Below are 20722 nucleotides of genomic sequence, written 5' to 3'. Positions count from 1 at the left end.
ATATTTGTTCTGGCATATAAAAACACTGTTCTGAAACATTACTTAGCTCTGCAACAGCTACTCCAGACCAGCCTGTTTATTTTTACATTAAGCATCATTACCTATGCTCTTACATGCTTGTAAAAAGTATTTTCTCCCTTAACTCTTATCTAAACCAATTTTCTTACTCTTTTATAAGCTGTGTTTATAGATCCTGGTATCATCTACTCTGTGGATTCTCTCCAAAGTCTGGAAATAGTGTCCTAACTTACTAAAATAAAGCCAGGTTGATTATTTAAATCTCTCCTAATTTACAATAAGATTTTTTTTATTAAAAAAAAAAAGTCGAACTTCTAACCCTTAGTCTCAATGACTAAGCTCACTTCAAGAGAACTATAACCACAGGAGCCAATTACAGTGTGCTAAATGTCATGCACTTCTGTCTACGTAATTGTAATTACAGCATTTGTACCACTACCAGTTAAACAGCACAACTAGAACTGGACAAGTTGGTTTTGAACCTTTGACTATGAATTAACTGCTTATGCACAACCACACAATTTCAATCATCCTGAGCAGTGGAAAACTGAGCAACATATAAAGTACAGGCAGTTGGGTATATAATGATAAATAACATTATTATGAAAGGAAGAATCACATGCTAAAAATTAAATACCACACCGATAAACAGCATTAAGCTGTAATGCAAGCAACCATTTTTATTGGCTTCAAGAATATAAAGGTCTGGTGAGCCTCAAGAAACACACCTCAGTTCAGCATTCAACATGATAAAAGCTGTTTAAAATACGAAGCCATCTCTCCAAGATGGGAGAGTCAGCGTTCCTATCGGTCTGAGCATCTGCCTACATCCTAACCGCTGACAGTTCACTGGAAACACAAAAGATCATTCTCTTATGTGCCAGTGAATTGCAGGCAACCAGCTCAGAGAGACTCCCCAGTCAGCGTGCTTCCTTTCCAGCTCAATCCTCTTGCAGTTCCACAGCCAATTCATTTGCTTCTCTTCCAGTGGTCCATAAGGAAGGGAAATGAATAATTTTTCCAACAGACCTCAGGAAGAGCCATCAAAGCCAAGGCTGTAAATACATGCAAAGTAGTAGAGATCATATACAAAAATAATTTATTTTGAACTTCTTTTACATAGAAATATATTCATTCTTAGTTACCACCCCTTAATAAAGCCAGCTTGCTAATTGTTTTTGTTTCTGTTGACATATTAAGCAGCTGAAATAGGATCCCTAAATAATGCACTTTAATCATCATATGAAACTAAGAAGCAACACATTAACCTAAGTAAAATGAATAGTCTACTTTTTCTTAAGAACACCCTTTTGTACTACCACTTATAAGCATTAATTTTTATGACTTTAGACAACACACACTCCAGTAAGTGCTTATGCACAAACCTGTGCCCAAGTTCATAAAAGCTAAACCAGAGACTTGAGATCACTTGCACTGCAATACCCGAGTGCATGGATCTCCATTCCACAAGAGTGGGGGAGCAAACGATTTTAATTTTATTGCACACAAAGGCACAAATTTGAGTCTGTACACCCAACTAAATCTGCATGTAATGTTTTACTAACTTGTTCATGTGTCTTCTCTGATTTCAGATATAAGACAAGCTGCAGGCTAGTTTTCTTCGTACAGCCAAGCTCTTTCCTAGTAAAGCTGTCACGCTGAATTCATCCACTCATCTCTTTCCCCCTTAGTTAAGACTGATGCAGATTTTTAGTAACTCAGTTATCAATTTGGTTTTAAAAGCCAGCCACAAAACAAAGTGGCAACGTAATTCTGATTCATAATACAGGCCACAGAAAGACAATGAAGGTACAGCTTTGATAAAGGAAGAAAGTGGTTCTCTGTCCTGAAGACAGTTCACGTACTTGACTCACCACGCCTGTTTCATGTTTTAGAAGATGGTGCAACTGCTTCAAGGTTTCTTTTAAAGACAGAGCAGGAGCATTTACTGTCTAGAGGTGTTGTGTAATAGATATATTCTTGCAAGAAAGCTATAAAAACATACATAGGGAAAAAAAGCTGACTGAAGAACATATACTACACCAGTCTTATTTTTAAGAAAATGACTCTAGAAAGACAGAAAAATTGAATCACAGGGTACTCAAATACCCTTCTCAAATGCTTATTCCGTACTCAGCCCATACTTCCATCTTACAGAAAACGTTAATTTTCATCACCTGGAGCAATTTTTCTTTTAATCTTTTTTTGTAATGAGTTTAAAAAGTTATCTGCCATTGACCAAAACAGTCAATTTCAGATGACAGCGGTAAATATCACAAGACCCCATTTTTTAAAAACCTCAAGTGCTACCTTAAAAGATGCTAGATGCTTTAAAATGCCTATTGAAAACATCTTCAAGTCAGTGCTTTACTTTTAAACATTTCAGTCTTTTCCCCAAAGACACTTAATTGCTGGCTCCAAAATACTCCTTAGTATGAAATTATATCGCATTCTGTTTTTTCAATGAAGAATTTCATAGATGGGCATTAGAACACTTATTTTAAATAAATAAGGAGAAGTAAATCTCTCATCTGAAAAAAAATAAAAATTAGATCACATTATTTTAAACTAAAGAGAACAATACTTCTGATACTCATGGAAACTTCTCCCAAATCATTAAATGGGAGAAAAGAATGTTAAATAGAAAACCAACATCTGAAAATAACTTGTTTTTCCTAGCTGTGGGCCATACAAATTGATCATGGCTTTTTTATTCTTTCAAATGATGGTGATTTTAAATGTTTCATAACTTCAATATGCTAAATTAGATTATAACTCTACAAATTTGTTGTAACTGAGCTTGCACAGGCACAAAATTAATTGTAACTAGCTTCAAAACCAAGATAATCTGGCCTGCAATGAAAAAAGGGAAAAATAGCAATCCTCCAAACTGTCTGCAATCTTCATCACATTCTCTTATTTTAATTCTCAAATTTTAGACAAAAACTTTTAGTTGTGCCAATAAGTTTACCACTCGTGTAGCACTGCAAATGGATGTGGGCACACAGAATTTGGACTTACTGGAATTCTAACCTTTACAGCGCATAAAAGCATTTAATATTTAGTTTACAAGAAGTGACAGACAGTTTATAGCTTCTGCAGCCTCAGGAGCACAATGCATTAACTGACAATAATTGTTTATTCCTTCCATTAACATCAGCCTTCCAAACTTGCACTCCTATGAAATTAAGCCACTGAACAGACCTATGAAGCCCACTTACTCAAAAAATGGATTGTGTCAACACAGCACAAAGACCTGCTTAAGAGATACATCCAGGCTGATTAACGACCTTAATAAGCCTAGGTTTACTAAACACAGATCAAGAATTGTTCTCTGTAGAAAAGAGGAAGGAGGATGGGATTTTCATACTTTCCAAAAAACCAAAACCACAGAACAAGACAGCACCACGCAGATACCTCCTAACATCTAAATGTTTGCCACCTATGGGAATGCAAGCAGAGAAAAGCTACAGCTATGCTTTCTGATCAGTTTTCAGCTCCTGCCTCTGAATCTGGAGGTGCTACAGAGGATGCTTTGCATCACTAATCTCAACTGATATAATCACACAGGAACAGTGGCCTTATGGGCAATGCGGTTCTGCTCCCCTCTCCTAACACCCCTCTCTTTTTTTTTCCTTCTTCTTCAGTTGTTTGTCAGGGTGCAAGTGATTGAATTTATAGAACAACCACAGAACTTGGAAGACATTAATTTACCTTTTGCTGCATAAGACTTGCAGCATGTTCAAGACCAGGTTACAACTGGAGAGAACTATTATGAGGGAGGAGTGCCATACCTCCACCCTCTCCGTGCTCATGTGGCAACTGTTACCCAAGTGTCCACTGGAAACAGCTATTAAGCCTGGAGGACAAGGAAAAGAGCAGCAAGATAACGCTTAATCAGCTACCATGCAAAGCCTACAAATGCAGTGATCGAAGGTCAAGAAGAGGTAGAAGCAGCCTTAATGTTAAACCTCTAGCGCTAATGATGTGGCACTGACAGCAGCTATTGATTGCTCAGCAAGGCATTCTGTTCACTTGCAGTGGGGAAACAGAGCCACAGGAAACAGCTGGCTGCACCGTCCGATAAAACCAGAAAAAAATGGGTGGAGAAGAACTGCAACAAGTTCTGGAAGAAGATAATAATACACAGACCAAGAAGAATGAAACAAAATAGAAGAATTCCAGTCTTTGGGGGGGGAAAAATCCTAAACTGTTAATAAGAAACATCTTGGAAGCAATTACCCCTGGTAAGCAAATAAACAACCTCCTCTGGTCAGACCCTTTCAGAAACTTCTATGACGATCTGGGTTGACACCCTGCGTAACATAGACCACAATTTCACCCAATATTTCCAACCCCCTAGGCTTAGCTGCATGACATCTTTTGAAGAGACATCCAATTCTACTTTGAAGACTGCAAATACCACAGAACTCCCCACATCACTAAAGCGCCCCTTAACTAAGATAACAGTTAATTATCTTCACTCAAAAATACCTCTCTTGTTTCTCCTTTGATGTGTCTAGCACCACGTCTCAACCTAAATATGCTTGATTAAATGGCCCTTCAGTATTAGAAAATTTCCCCTGACATAAGTACTTTTAAAGCACAATTAAATTATGCTTTATCGTTCCAAATAAATAAATCGCACTAAATACATCTGTTTCATTTTTAGTACCTTATTGTAATGTCTCTTTCCCTTGAGAAATTCAGTTTAATCAAAGGACTCACGGTACTCATCAAGTCCTGGAACTCTGATAAAATTTTCCTCGATAACTGGAAAATTGTTTCAGTCTTTGCTCCATCTGATAATGATATTCAGTGGTACCAACTGGCAGAGTAACTCCCCCTGTGAAGATTCAATCTCTGTCAATGAAAATGACCCCTCTTTTCAGCACCAGACATAACCAGGCTTCCCCCAAACCAAGGAATTTATTCAGCATTTCATTATTTTGGAAGATACAGTTTAGCCAAAGCAATTTGGGCAGGTCATGCCCTGGTTAAGCTATGTGAAAGGCAACCCACAAGCCCTATGAAAATATAAAAGCAGCTGTATGATAATATGGAAGCTCCACACACACACACACCCCCTCCCTCCTGTATGACATTTAGGAACAATAACTCGGAGGGCAAGGAGAGTCTCAGTGCTTCCCCCCACCTCTGACAAAATTAAGCAGCAGGAGAGCTGGGGGCAAGGGCATCCCTGATAATGATCGCTCCTGGCACCCCTACGCGTCTCCCTGATGGCTCCCCAGCCCGCAGTTACACACGGATGCGAACACCAGCGCAAACACATGAGGCGGCCGCGGATTCCAGTAGGACCCAGCACTCCGTGTCCCCTGCCGCACGCAGAGAACTGCCAGACCTGGCAGCACTCGCTGACCAGACTGCTCAGGATCTCCTCAGATACACAAGCCGCGCAGATCATTTGTTAAGTATTGCTTTAAAGTATCTCGTATATTAACATGGCAAGCACAATCCAATTTATTGTCGTATTACCAGCAGCTGGCAAAGATGGGGAACTAATGGCTACATTGTTCTTCACATGAAAGATGGGGTATAAATTTTACCACTGAAACAAGTTTTAAAAAAAAAGAAAGAATAAAAACTAGGGGACAAATAAAGACTAGTTTACACACAAACACTGCAACAAGGAATGGCCAAGAGGTCTTTTTTTTTTTTTGAATTCTACGATCAATTTCCTTTAGTGATGCAGGGACATGTGGAACTTTCTGGATCCAATTACAGCTCAGCTTCCGTCTGAGCTGTGTATATATATATATATATATAAAAATTATATATGAATTGCTACCACCATAGCACTGATTTTACCAGCATTCCGGATTTTCCTGTCTTAGAGATATTCCCATCAGTTGTGATAGAGTCACTATGACTTCCAACTGAGTTTTTAAGGTCATGAGGGAGATCCAACCACAGAGGTAGCATATAAGGGTGGACCTTAAAACACCATCTAGGTCAACCTCTTGTTGAAAGCATGGTGAACACTGAATTTCGACCATGTTGCTTAGGCTTTTGTATAGGTTGGTCTTAAAAATCTTCAAGGACAGAGATTCCCCAGCCTCCCTAAGGAATCTGCTTCAGTGTCTGACCATCCTTACAGCGAAAGATACTCTCGTTATGCCAAACCAGAACAGAGCATTGTAGTGACCCGGATCCTTGCACACTGAGGCACCAGCCATCCACGTTAGAAATGACCTGAACAAGTCCGTGCCTGTGTTGCACTCTCAGGCTGGCCTTCAGGCTCATGTTGTGCACACATACTCCATGTAGCAGAGGCACCTGCAGCAGCCCCCACCTGCTACAGGCAATTCTGCCACCTGGGTGGCCTCACCTTGATCTACAAGTGCGACAAGAAGATACATGTGTGAACCCTCCTCTGTTTGACAGCAGAAGCTATGAATAGAGTCACAGCACAAGTTACGAATAGAGTTGTTTTCTTGTAAGGAAGTCCTATAATAGCTCAAACAACCGAAGTGGCATAACCCTTTCTATGGGCAGGGGCCACACGGTATGTTGTGTGTGAACTGGAGGCCTGTTCGATGATGCACAACTTGGGCTTCCCAGCATCTGAAGGGATATAAGATTACCCGTACTATTCTCTCTTTATAGCATTAGCTCTGATTCAATGGTATTTTACAGAGTCCACATGACTTTCTTACTCAACTCATCACACACCGGCACATCCCGGCGCAAACCAAACCTTCCCTGTTTCCATTTACTGCCACTGTCCCTCAGCCTCCTGCCAAGCATCTCAAGTCTGGCTCCCTTTTGTTGAGAACCACTATTTTGATATCAATGGGCTGCCCCTGGGTCCCTCCAAAGCCCCATCACCCCGTGCTGCTTCCAGTCCCTCAGCCTCTCTGCATGACCATGTGTCACCTTCATGGCCTTCCAGTGGGTCAGGGGGAACAAAAGTGGATGCAATGTTTTAGCTGTGGTCTACTAAACGCTGAGTAAAGGGGAACAACCACTTTGTTCCAGCTGCTGGCTACACTCCCCTGGGATGCCAGGGTACATTGCTGACTTGTGTGTAGTGTTTACAGCTTGTACCCCCTGCAAATGGTTATTCTGCCTCAGATGAAGGACTTTCCACTCGTCCTTGCTGTTTTCCGCGATGGTCCTGTCAGCTTGTTTCTCCATCTGTTTAGGTCCCTCTGATATGCAGCCCTGCCCCTGAGCACACCGACTGCTCCCCAGACTCAGCACACCCCATCTGCAGCGCAATGACAAAGATATTAAGTAAGAGAGGTCCCAGAACAGAGCCAAGAGGAACTCCTTGTAGCCATCCTCCAAGGCAAAGCAAGCATAAACCACTGCAGAAAATAAGCCAAAACCAAACACCGTACAGTTTATCAAGTTGCCTGGATAATTTTTTACCATTATCTACAAATTCTGCCTGTAATTATTTGCAGAATATTTTGGTGCAGATCACTGATTCATTAATTATTTTTCTGTATTGCTGGATTATATCATTTCATATTTATTTACAAGCTTCAGATAACCAGCTTTTAAATCCACTTAACATACACATCAACATCTCAAATGGGAGACAAAAATCCCCCAGTGGAAGCAGCTACCATGAAAACCAGCCAATTTCTTTACTCAATTTCAATATCTTCTATCATCTTTAGTCTGAGTCAGAATTTTCAGCCTACAGCTTACCTATTACAAAAAGAAAGGAATTTCATAAGCCATTCAGATCAGACTACACTGAAGCCATCCAATTTCACACTGAGAAATAAACTACCTCGAGGTGTTTCCAACACAGTATGCCTGTAAGGAAAGGAGAGCACCTTCAGCTTTTAAAAGCTAACATGCCCTTCTTTAAAACTTCCTCTCTGTCAACTTTCCTCAGCCATTTTTCTCTTCACTAACACCCTCCTCTGCAACGACCCATTCTACTTCAGGTCTGTGGATCTAGAAAGCAAGGCTGATGAACAGGGGGCACACAAGGAGGTTCAACATACATAAGTGTGTCAAATTATTTATATGAGAACCATGCTCGGCCATAACTTTGACCCCCTATTCTCACTCCTGCAAATGGTGATTTAATCTGTTTACCACCATCGTTAGCTGTACTTCCTGACTCAAATGGCTTTAAAAATACAAAACCCAAGGTGTGGGGCTTCATTTTTGGTTATTAAGTTTAAGTAACTTTTTTAAAAGTCTGCCTGCACTCTATTACACCAAATATGTACAGTCCAACCAAGATCTAGATGTTCAACTGAAAAAAAACACTCAGATAAGCCTCAAGGCATCCTTGTGAAGACAGATTGTTTTATGAAGAAAATCTAATGGATATATTGGTAAAATAACTTTAATACCCTATGCATGTTATAATAGAGTCAGCCAAACAGTTCTTTGAACTAACATTTTTAACTTCTTACAGGACACAGACAGAAGTAACTGTTAGTTACATAGTTTCATTTCCTGTATATCTCCTCCCATTACATTTCATTCAGGTGTCCTTAAAACCAGTTCAATGACTATAAGAAAACGCAAGTTGTTCTCGGACCATTCTCTACTGCTATGCATGCCAGGCAACAGGAGGAAAGAGGCATTAAAAAGGCCTCCAAGACAGTCTCAGTGAGATGATAAATATCATAAGTTTAGCTGGAAACTCTCAAACTAGCGTGTGTGTATATATATATATAAATTTTTTTTTTCCTATTCAGAAAGTGGCATCACATTGCAATCCTTCAGCTCTTTGCTACTTCCACTGCTGGAGGGAGAAAAGGCACCTGAATTTGTTCATGTAATATACCAGAGTACAAGCTAGCCAAGCCAGTTTATCAGAAAATGTTAAGTTTTAAGCAGATACTGCATCACATCTTTGCTACAGTCAGTAGGTTTCTAATTATTCCATGCAGACATTTCAGAAAACAGAAATAACTTATTTCTGCATTGCTATTTAAAATTTTACCAGCTGCCTCTGTACAAACCCGTATCTGACACAAGATTATTCTGCACTTGTATTTATATCTAGAAAGATAAATATCTACCCTTTAACTCTAACGGTCACCGATTCCTTTGGTTTCCTTGATAACTGTTTTAATTTACAAGCTTTACAGAATGGAAAAAGGGAATTTTGCAGCAGGAGTTACTGCCGCCATATCTGGCCTAAACACCCAACGCAAGAAGGAAATGTGCATCCAACATCTTGGCATTTAGTCATCAAAAATGTTGAAATACCAACACTTTTTTTAAATGGAAAAACAAAGAACTTTTAAAATAAGTGTAGTTCAGGCTCTGATGTGGTGACTACCTCAGAGGAAGGGAACCAGTTGGTTCTGTGAGGAGCGCCCAGCGCGCTCACCTCCTGCAGCCACCGCACACGGCGGGCTGGTTGTGACCTCCGGAGGCCGCTGGCCAAAAGCAGGTCCAGTTAGAGCAGGCCCACCAAGGCCCTGCACAGACCAGCTCCCAGCACCACCACAAAGAGCACAGGTCTGCTTCAAAAGCTGCCTTTCAAATGGAGGGAGAGGAAGGGACCCCCTCACGGACCCGTTACACCCGGGTGGGTTCCCGCTGTGGAGGCACCACACCGGAGAGCAGCTACGAGCAGCAGGAAGACCCATCTCCACTGCCTTTTATTCTTGCCAAACCCACAAACACAGGAACAAACCAAACTGGTTCTAGGTTGCGCTTCAGTCGCAGGACTTTTACTGCTGGTTATGCATGAACCACAGCATCCGCCATTTACTGTCAAGCTCCCAGTGGATTCACCAGCGTACAGCTTGAAGGACTCTTCACACTTGTGAACTTGGTCAATCATGCTGGGGAATCATGGTATGTTTATCTTTAAGCAGAGCTGAAGTGGCTAGGTTGTGAAATAAAGCGCTACGCAGCAAATGATCAAGCTCTACTGCAACCAGCTGCAATTTTAAAACGCACAAATGTATCCAAATGACTCAACTCGTATTGCAATGCTGGCAATCAATCACAAAAATTACAACCGAACGCTCTGAATTAATCAGTGCCCATAGACTTCCTCATCAATGCCCACAGACTTCTGCAAAGTTTGGAGGGACTTCATCACGTCGGGCACTGCCTGGGTACGCAGTACATTTCCCCCTGCGAGCGAGGGAACCGCAGCCTGCCTCACACAAACCATGTAACTGGACGCTGGCTAAGGGAGAAAGAGATGCAGAGGAGGGAGGAACAGTTACTTCAAGATTACACACAAGGTCACGGAAAATACATGGTCTCAACTTCCTGTCCTCTGCATTACAATGTTTGCTTACATTTAGTTTCGCCCGAAGATCCTGCGAATGAGTTTGAGACCTTCCAATGCCAGCACGTGGTTAATACTTATCATTCAGGAAGCAAAGATACAGCGCCAGCCTCACCAGCTCTCCCAAACTTAAGTTTCAAAAACACAGCAAGACAGCATGGACAATTTTTGTTCTCACAGAGCTTGCCTCACACCGTACACGATTTTAGCACGCTACTTCAGCTACTACAATGTTTTCAGGTTGACTGAGGTCATTCTTTCTGGATCACATTTTCATTTATGTCAGGGTCAAAACATTATCATTAAGATCAACGGTAGGATGTTTCATATTAGTTCTAACAGCAGGATGCAAGAAACAAGCAGAATACGTGAAGAGTTTTTATAATGTTATTTTAAACACATAAGCTGTCTCCCACATCACCTTCCTGCATTGGTTTACTTTTGATACTCATATGAAGCATCCCGGGTTACCATTTTACATATAAGCAAAAAGAAAAAGCTACTTGTCCCAGTTCAGATACAATGACAAAAGCAGAAGAACCCGTGTCCCAGTGCACTGTTCTAACAACAAGATCACCCTTCAGCTCCTCCGTCATTATATTAGCGATCATTTACACTTGGTCGCTACTTTAGTTTCTAAGATATTACTAGAAAATATGTCCAGCTTTAGAAAAAAATAATATTCATTATTTTCACTGATTTAGCTGGTGCCAAAACTTAGATGCGTAAGTAGAAGTTTTTCCCAGATTCAGCACTAAAATATGAATTCAAAAATTACAGCTAGGGATTGAACCTAGCCTAAATATCCGTCTTCTATCACATTTGTGAACAACCTGTAGGGTAGGTACTACAGAACTATCAAGATAGTTTCAAAGGGCTTTCAGTCAGCTCTCTAAACTAAAAGCAGCAAAATTTTCAAAAGTTGCTGTTGTATAATATGAAGATTATTTTTTTTTTCAGGAAGTTACACACTGAATAGGAACAAAGGAACAAGCACAAAACAATTCCCAGGTTTTAAAGCATGCTCGTGGCAGACATTTGTCTTCAAAACATAATACTGACCCTGAGCTTATGGCATTACTATGGCTTCCTTCAACCTGAAGCACAGAAGCATATTTTGACACCCCCTCAAAAAAACAACTAAAACAAAAACCACATGCTCACATATAAAAACTGAAAGTTGTCCTCAATCCATGTGGCAACACAGTACGTGGTAATTACACCAGAAAAGGATGAGTCTACAAAAAGCCTGAGAATCATATGTATTTGCAAAAGAAACTCTTTAAGTTATATTTTCGCTCCTCCCAGATTGCAGGCAGCTCTGAGACTGAAAGCACCACTTTCTTCCTGTCATGTCATTCTTCTGCTACAGGTTCACGGATTTCTCAAGTGACAGAACCAAAACAAAAAAAATATAACAACTTTCTTCTCAGTCTTACTCATTCCTCAGTAATACAGGGTCCAGCTAAGGACCCAGCTAGACAAAGAAACAAGAAGTCGCACAGCAGTATTTAGTCTGAAACTGATGCTTATATTTTTTGGCCAGTCTACATACAGTTTTCTCTGCTCTCATGTTTTTTTCATGTACTTTCAACAAGCTCTATTTCTCTAACACAGAGAGAGCATACAGCAACATCACTTTTTCCTCACAAGTTTGATTTACAGCTTGTATACACAAAGGATTTGAGTTCTGTTTTTTCCCTGTTAGACAAATGGCAAAGCTGTTTATTTTCCATTTTTACTCCCAAACTCTTTAACTAGGATTGGGGACCAGAAGCAGTCACGTCCATCTGAAACACGCCAGCATCATTATTCTTCTCACTTGTGACAGCTCCACAAAGAACGGCTTGCTGCTCCTACTCCAGAGGCACACGAAGCAAGCATTACTCTTCTGTGCATTGGCTCTGTCCTTCCCCCAGCTTCTCCTCATACACACACATAGTAGAAGAAAGTGTTCTCCTCCTTCATTTTTCACTGTTTTTGTGATATTCCGATTTATTATTCTCTCAGGTCTGTCATCCATCTGAGCACCTGCTCTTATCCTTTTTTTTTTCCCCCTGTAGCATCTTCTCTGGAATTGTACTGCACCGAGTCTTCCTACAGTCACCTTCACCTGAGCACTGCAGAAATAGGACGGGAGCAAGAACACACAGCCTCAGTTCCACCTCCTCTCCACAGTTTCCTTCCTGCAGCTGTAGTGAAACACATACGTCCACGTTTGCGGGATGGAAAGGATATTCCTATTTTCTTACTTCCTGTTTTTTTTTTTTTTTTTTTAAAAACAGTGTCTTACTATGTTTAACTTGACACAACCTAGTAGAAGCCGAGGTGCCAAACACCAGAGGCTGAAATGCCCTCCCCTCCCTTCCTCCGAACTACCACTTCATCTTGAGCTCCTACCTACTGTCCAAACTGGTCCTTCCTCTTCTGTGCTCAATCACTGCCCCTTGCAGAGTGGCACTTAGATTGTAGTTCAGATCAGCGGGACTGGATCTCACAAGCCATCATTTGAAAAGTCTTACTTTAAAAATCCACTGCTTCTTTTTTTGTCTTATTGTTGTCTTCTTCCCAGGGCTACACATGGGCATTGTACTCAAGAAAACACTGGAGACAACATTTTTAAACGTATGATCGACAAACGAAGGTCATCAAAGAATTGTTCTAGGGAATCCATGAAAGATGAATTTAAAAAATGAGCAGAAATCCAGGACACCCAACAAAGACTTATTAGTAAGCTTAAACATACTACTTGGAGACTACACACGAGGAATACATTTTAAATAATGAGCTGTATTAACACAAGGAAATGGGATCAGTACAAAATCTTCCATTTTCATGAAGGGCTTCAAGCATATCTTTTCGACCTCTATGAACCAAAAACTGCCTTCGTTTATCCAGGAACGCCAAGGAAGTCCATAGAGAAAAAGCAGTCTCTCTTCCACAAATCAACAAAGCCATGCAAGGAAGTCCATAGGGAAAAAGCAGTGCCTCCTCCACAAACCAACAAAGCCACGCCACGGCTCTAACTGTCCCAACTTCCAGGGCATGAATCAATCCCACGATATTGGCATATGACATCTCTGATGAATCTCATATACTCACATAAGCTATTACATGTGAAGGAATGCCATCAAAATCAGAGTTAAAAATACGCATTACCGAAGCACCTGCATTTGAGCTATTCTAGCACCACGAGACACTACAGACTGAACCGACAGACTTACAAGTTTTTGTTGCTATAAGAATACTGAGCCTTCTTCACACTCTTTTCTACATGTTGAATTCTCTGAAAACAGTGAAATGGGGTGGCCGTGAGCCAAAATTGATGGTTTTTAAGATCGGCATCATCGTGTTTGTAGAAAAAGATGTTACTGAGGAATTCCTCGCACTGAGGCGTCCCTTAGGAAGGGGAAGGGCTATTTATCTGTGTTTGCGCTGGTACTTGCGTTGTTAGGATCCCTGCGGTCTGGTCCGGAGGCACTGCCACGGCCTCCTCGCCGGCTCCTGCCCCGTGCCCTCCCAGCTCTGCCTCCTGACCCTGCTGTTTCGCCCCCTCCTTCCCCCAAGCCCTCCCGCCGGTGCGGCAGCTCGCTCCCAGCGGGAACCCTCTCCTCGGCTCAAGCGCCGGGCTCAGCCCGTCCCGCCCGCCCCGCGCCACATCGCACCGTGAGTCTGCACCTCGGGAGCCGGCCGCCCTGCCACGGGAACCGCTCGGCCGCTCGGCCCGGGGCTTTATTTCGCTTCTCGCCCCTCGCTGAGCCGGGAGGGTGCCTTTTCATCCCCCCCCCCCCCCCCGGCCGCCTGCTCGCCCTGGCTCGCTCCCCGCTGGAAGCCTGCCGCGGGCGAGCCAGCCTTTTTTGTCCTCCCCTCGCCGCGTTTAAAGGGCAGCTCGGGCCGCTCGCCTTCACCCCTGGAAGGAAAATAAAGGAGGGCAGGCAGAGCCCCGGGGAGGGCTCCCGCAGCCCAACGGCCCCAACCGCCGCCGCCGCCGGGGGAAGAAGAGGAGGAGGAGGAGGAGGAGGAAGGGCAGAGGGGAGCTCACCTTCCTTCTCGGCCTGCGCCGCGTGGAGCAGCACGGCCAGGGCGAGGCGCAGCGCGGCGCCCCACCACGCCGCCGCCCGGCCGCTGCCGCCGCTGTGACGAGACGGGGAGCCGGAGCCGGGCACGGGCACCGCCACCACCGGGGCCGCCGCCGCCGCCTCCCGCCGCGCCGCCATCGCGCTGCCGCAGCCGGCCGCGGGTCCGCCGCCTCTCCCACGGGCCGCGGCGCGCGCGCGGGGCAGCTCGGCGAGGGGCGGGGCCTAAAGGGGGAGGGGGCGGGGCCTGGGGCGGGCACCGGGGAAGGCGGGGGAGGGGGAGGGGGGACGGGCGGCGTGACGGCGGGGGGCGGGGGGAAGGAAGGAGGGAGCGGGGGCCATTTTGAGTGAGGGCAAGGGGCCCCCTTCCCTTCAGCGAGGCTGTCGGAAGACTCTTCTCATACACAGATATATATTTCCTTTTTTAACGTGACTTTATATCTCCTTTAATATCTATTGTTCACGAAAGCAATCCCATCTCTTTATTACTTTCCCTTTGAAGCCTCACGGGTCACTCTCATTATTCCACCCCCCCCCCCCGAAACCGTGTCGAGGGTTCTCCTGCCCGCTCTCAAGATGGCGGCGACAGAGCGCCCGCACGGAGGCAGGGGGTTGCCCGCTGAGGGCGTCTCTGCATGGCGGCCCTCTACTGTTCCCTCCCTGCCCCACTGCCAGCAGCCCTACGAGGACATAGGGCACTGGTGGCCGTCGCCGCAAGGAAGTGGCCTCCCAGCAGCATGGCATTGGCATTAACACCCTAGGCAGTGGGGCTGTTGCACACCTTACACAGGGTGTGAGGCTCGGCGTGATGCCAGCTGTCTGTCAGGGAAAGGCACAAGACCTCCTCCAGCCATTTTAGCAGCATGTGTGGCCTTTGCACCTTCACAAGACATGGAAAGGAAAGCTGTGGCTGGAGGGTGTGCACATTATTACAAGTACAGGTTGCACATCCATCAGACAAGGTGGTTTTGGGAGCTTTGCACCAGTGCTGAAAGGAGCCCTGGGTGTCCGCTTTCCAAGGTCAGGAGGGATGCTGCCAAAGCCGTCTTGGACAAAGTGTCAGAGGGAAAGGGCTGTGGTACAAATGGTCTATGTTCATTGATGAACTGCCTTAGGGTTTTAGAGTAAAATGTTGCATGCACCAGTGCTCTCCAGTCACTCATTTCCCTGCAAGGTCAACATCCCATATCGGGTCTGAAGTTCTTGAACATGTGGTCGTGTTTTAGCTGCCACAACAGCATAATGGATTTGGGAAGGATAGTAGATCCAGAGTCTCAAAGGAACTGACTGATGCACAGACTAAAAAAAACAGTAACATTTATTATAGCTCGTACACAATCATACTATGCACTGTTCTTTATTGTCAGAACACCCCAAAGACACATCAAAATTCTCTATATCATTGCTTTCTTGGACTATGGCCACAGCATCAAGTAGGTTTATTCTTGAAGGGAAAATGGAAAATTAGTAACATTGGGTTGAAGCCTTCCGCAGCAACAGTGACCATTTCCAGAATACATGTTGTATGAGGAATCAAATTAAAAGCCTCTGTGTAAATATTCAAGCTGCATAATCTTTTGACCACTGCATTGAAAAAGCACGTATATGAGTGAGTGACTTGGGATCATGAGTCCCCGTTAACGTTTCTCAGAACCACCCAAACCACAGTGAATATGAAGTCAGATCAATGCTGCGAGCAGAAGCCCACATGTTGACATCTGTGGGGAATAGGTATGTACATCAAAGGGCACAAATTAAGGACTCAGAAAGACAAACAGCAGTTAGTGCTGCTTCTTTATCCCAGTGGATGTTGCATGATCTTGATTTTACCTTCTTAACTAGGCTTCTACTGTACACACATCACTTTTCTGGGAAGTCAGCTTTTTTTCTGTTTATTCTATTTTAAATCTGATGTTGCACAACTGCACAACTTTCTCACTGTAATTCGTGCTGTAGAGCATTCCACAACTAAAATGAATGGGAACTCTAATGAAACTAAGATGTAAGGATGGCAAAATCTGCCTCAGAGTAAAAATGGAAATACCAGCTGTGTTATTAAAAAAAAAAAAAAAAGGCTATGAAATAAAATGAGATAACAACTGTGAGTCCTACCATTATGGTATGTATGAATCTTAAACCTTACAGCATAAAAATACAGCCAGTTTTTAATTGTTCTGTACACAGAATGTCTTTCTCCAAAGATATTATTAGATGTGTAGAAAACAAATAGCTCACAGTACATATTCTCCCTTTCATCTTTGTCCAGAACTCCCACTGTTTTCAGTCAAGAGTTCTGTGCAGGAAAAAACAATACAATATGGTTCAATGTCTGTAAATGATAAAGCAAAAGGCATTCTGTTAATTTATTTCTGAATTAATCTGGGTTATATTACTTCATACATGTTTGAGGCTCTTCAAGCTGCTTGGTTTATGCATGCAGGGCATATGAATATTAACATTTGGATATTGCAGTATTACTTGAGCCTGTTGAACAGTTTTTAAAAATACACAGTTCTTCTACTGAAAAAAATAAATTATGATGGGACATAGAATATAGTTCTTATGGAAATATAATTCCACAGATGAACAGAAACTGTGTGAGTACTGAGGCACTGAAGTTCAACAACTGATTAGTCATATGAAGGAACACCCACTTCTACTGGAGAACGTCAGAAATACTTTGAAATGGGCAGTCATGACTCTGTAGTTATTCTCAGCTTTGTTAGCATAATTGTTAAAAAATAGTAAACGGAACACAAGAAGAGGTACGGTCAGTCTACCTTCAGTGTTGGCTACCTTCAATGGAAAGTTGTGTTCTTAAAGACTGCAATATTTACTGACCTATGGTAGTTTAAAATATTTCTCCTATGCATACTCAAGTGTCAGTTTCCAACTGTCATGGAAGTTACCTACACTGATAGTTGAAACTCTTTTTCTAGGCAAGGAACAACCAGAACTGCTGAAATACAGACATGCATTTTCCATCCTGACATCTTTGCAATGGAGGCAAAAGCTTCTCGGAGAGTGGTGGAGCAGTCAGTTAGAAGCCATAACCTCGTCAGCTGCTGGTGTTCATTAGGGGTTATCTGTCAGACTCCTAAAGCCATAGACTGATATTTGAACCACCTCAGAGGGTTACCTCTTCTGTGAGATACTGATCAAATCCAGGTGACATTGCACTGTTCATGGGACCCCTTTGATAGGTTTAGCAGGGAGTCAGTAACTCGCAGTAGAAATTGTAAACTCTTAAACTCGCATGGAGATTTCTGTCGTCAATATACCCCAGGTTACCTTCACTTTGCTTTTAACAAATGTTAAAAATGGACGATTGGTTTAAAATATACCAAGAAAAGAAAGAAATGGGGAGAGAGGAGGCTGTTGAACCACCCAGTCAATTTCCTGCCAGTGGAGACATACTTCTGGTAGGTCGTTCAGAAGTGTATTTCAAATTCATTTTTAAATGATTTAACTCAAAGAATTCATACCACTTCTGCTTTAAGATGTATTTAATACTAGATGTATTTAGCTCTTTTAACCTTTTTGTATAACACAGCTCTTCTGGATAATTCCTCCTGCTGTTCCTTAAATTGCCTCATTTGCCTTGACGTTATGATGGATTGCACAGAAACGCTGCACATACCAGCACTGAGTCTGCTAGGGAAAAGTTGTCCTTTCAGAAATGTTTCAATAAACTTGAGCTGCCCAAATGAGTTTGCATCACTTCAGCATCTTGCATCACTTGGCTATATTTTTGAGCTAGTACCAGGCACCCCGCAGCTGGGTTTACTGCTCTGGGAATCTGTGGCTTGTCTTTTACTTGCCAATACTTTGCAGCTCTGGGTACTCAGCTGGACCTGTGAGCTAAAGGCAAACCCTGCAACCAAGGGTGAGTGGCTCAGGGCTCCCCCGTGCTTCATTATCCGTGGCAGATGCAAGTCATTGAAGGACTTTGTTTCCAGCATTTTATTTATGGCATTGCGAAACTGGTGCCTTGAAGAAAACAGAGGAGATATGATATACTGGAGTTTTAATATTCAAGTTTGTCTACAAGATTTATTTGCAGTGAATCCTTGTTACTTTTTTCTTCATTCCATTATTCTCTAGATAAACAGTGGTAAACTTGCTTCTTTTTTATTCTTTGTTTCAATTTAATTTTCTGTTCAATTCATCATTCATATGACCATGCGCCTAATTTAGAATCCAAAATGTCACATCGTTTTTGTTAACCTATTGAGAGAAAATACCCTTTCTTTCTTTAAGAATTTTACATTTTATGAACTAAATGTAACGATCCAGAAAAGACTTCATCAAAGAAGGGGGTGAACAACTTCTGATTGGTCTTGGTATTTATGACAGCTACTTGCACTGTGAGAGCTTCCTTTCAGCTTTGTCGTGATAAAGACCATCACACTGTGTGATTTGGGCCTACCAGTTTCCTTTAATAAAATAAATTAGACAGTATTTTAAGGGCAATAGTACTAGCTGTGGTAGCTCTATGGTGAACTGCGATGTGAACTGTTGCTGTGGATATGACACTTTGGAGGGAAGGAAGAGACCTTGACAGGCTTGAGAGGTGGGCCTGTGTGAGCTTCATGAAGTTCATCAAGGCCAAGTGCAAGGTCCTGCACCTGGTTTGGGGCAATCCCAAGCACAAATACTGTCTGGGTGATGAGTAGATAGAGGGCAGCCCTGTGGAGAAGGAACTCAACATGAGCTGGCAATTGTGTGCTTGCAGCCCAGAAAGCCAACCGCATCCTGGGACATGGACCTGTGGGAGGGGGTGCAGAGGAGAGCCACAGGGACGGTCAAAGGGCTGGGGCACCTCTCCTTTGAAGACAGGCTGAGGGAGTTGGGGTTGTTTAGCCTGGAGAAGAGAAGGCTCCAAGGTGACCTTCTAGCAGCCTTCCAGTACCTAAAGGGGGCCTACAGGAGAGATGGGGAGGGACTTTTTGTCAGGGAGTGTAGTGATAGGACAAGGGGTAATGGCTTTAAGCTGAAAGAGGGTAGATTAAAATTAGATATTAGAAAGAAATTCTTTACTGTGAGGGTGGTTGGAACTGGATGATCTTTAAGGGCCCTTCCAACCCAAACCATTCTGTGATTCTATGATTCTACACATGCCTTTTTGTTGCATGCAATGTGCATTAACCTTGTTCATTTGACCACTGCTTTATGTTTCCCTGCTGCTGAATCTGTGTCATGCAATTGCCATAGCACAGCCCATCTCTTATATTGTGATGTCTGCACCAAAGAGATTTGGTTGATCTGATCTGGGGTGACCCATGACATGTAAGTTTGATATACAAAAGGTGAAGGCAGTCAGAGGAGCCTGGCTAGAAGTGGGTATTGCACAGCTGTGACATGAGCTGTCAGTGCTGAGTGACTGCACGGATCACTGCTATTTGACCTAACTTGTTATCACTGTCGTCATGACCTACTCATCCCATGTGGTATTGCGCTGTGGGGACATAGTGAAGCTGGGAGATGCAGCACAAAGGTTTCAGTCCTGCCACAAAGTCCAACACAGCAGAAGACTTCAACACCAGTTTAGTTCTGTGCTTAAGAGTAGTGTCAGTGAAGGGAACTGTTCCCATCTGACCATGTGTTTGTTGGATGTCTTACCGGTATGCTCCCAGCTTTCCAGTTTCAGTCCCCAAGGGTGCAACAACACAGCCCACTTGGGCTGCCAGCACAATTGTATTGCCTCCACAATGCTTGGCAACCTGGCAAATTTTCTTTTCTGGTGGCGTAGCTGATAGGTGTTCTGTTGTCACAGCAAGGTATGTGATATTATTCCTCCCATACACTCCACTGATACAGCAAGGCTGGAACTTTGTAGCACACAACTCCTCTCAAGACTGGCCTGGTTCTTTGCTGACCTGCAGAGCAGAAATTGAAGTTGCTGACATGTTATCATAGCGTGGTACCCACAGAATCATCCTAGATGGGTGCTACATGTGCTCAATTCTGTATGTTGATTTTTCTGCTGAAAGAGAAGGTATCGAGTGCAAAACCACTCTTGCATGCAGAAGCAGTCTATTGATGCAAAAGAAGGAGAGAGCAAAGAGGAAGAAATAGAAAAGGAGTAGGCCTGATCTGAGTGTGACCACCCAAATACCCTATTCAGCCCAAAGTTACATAGATGACATTCTTAAATTCCTAACACTTTTCTGAGTTTTGAAACTTTGTTGTAAATCTGTTTGTTTTTGTTTGCTTGTTTGTTTGTTTTTGAGTTAAATGGGATTCCACCAAAATGGTGATATACTCAGCTACATGTGTCTTCTCTGGCGAGCACATCCAGCAACGTTGCATCTCACTACCGAAGGATATCTGTGCCTGGGTGAAAAGATATTAGTTAGCTACTCAGACTTGGCAA

The 20722-nt window shown here is 43.0% G+C and overlaps 1 protein-coding gene and 1 long non-coding RNA gene across 2 annotated transcripts in view; both read right to left on the bottom strand.

Moving 5' to 3' along the window:
- The window catches only part of TMEM131 (transmembrane protein 131), a 97197-nt gene extending 82661 nt beyond the window's left edge, over positions 1-14536 (bottom strand). The window contains exon 1 of the mRNA XM_080575492.1: positions 14313-14536. Within this exon, the coding sequence (XP_080431618.1) occupies positions 14313-14487 (175 nt within the window). The 5' untranslated portion in view covers positions 14488-14536. The remainder of the gene's footprint in view (positions 1-14312) is intronic.
- LOC308187489 lies at positions 11781-14306 on the bottom strand. Its single transcript, XR_013944730.1, has 2 exons — positions 13495-14306; positions 11781-13377 (listed from the first exon to the last, which is right to left on the bottom strand). It is a non-coding gene; the product is annotated as an uncharacterized lncRNA (long non-coding RNA).
- Positions 14537-20722: the final 6186 nt, after the last annotated feature.

The sequence above is a fragment of the Anser brachyrhynchus genome (assembly GCF_964034855.1).
Source record: "Anser brachyrhynchus genome assembly, chromosome: 1".
Taxonomy (NCBI): Eukaryota; Metazoa; Chordata; class Aves; order Anseriformes; family Anatidae; genus Anser; species Anser brachyrhynchus.
Note: the sequence above shows the minus strand (reverse complement) of the source record. Positions and strands in the feature narration are given on the sequence as shown.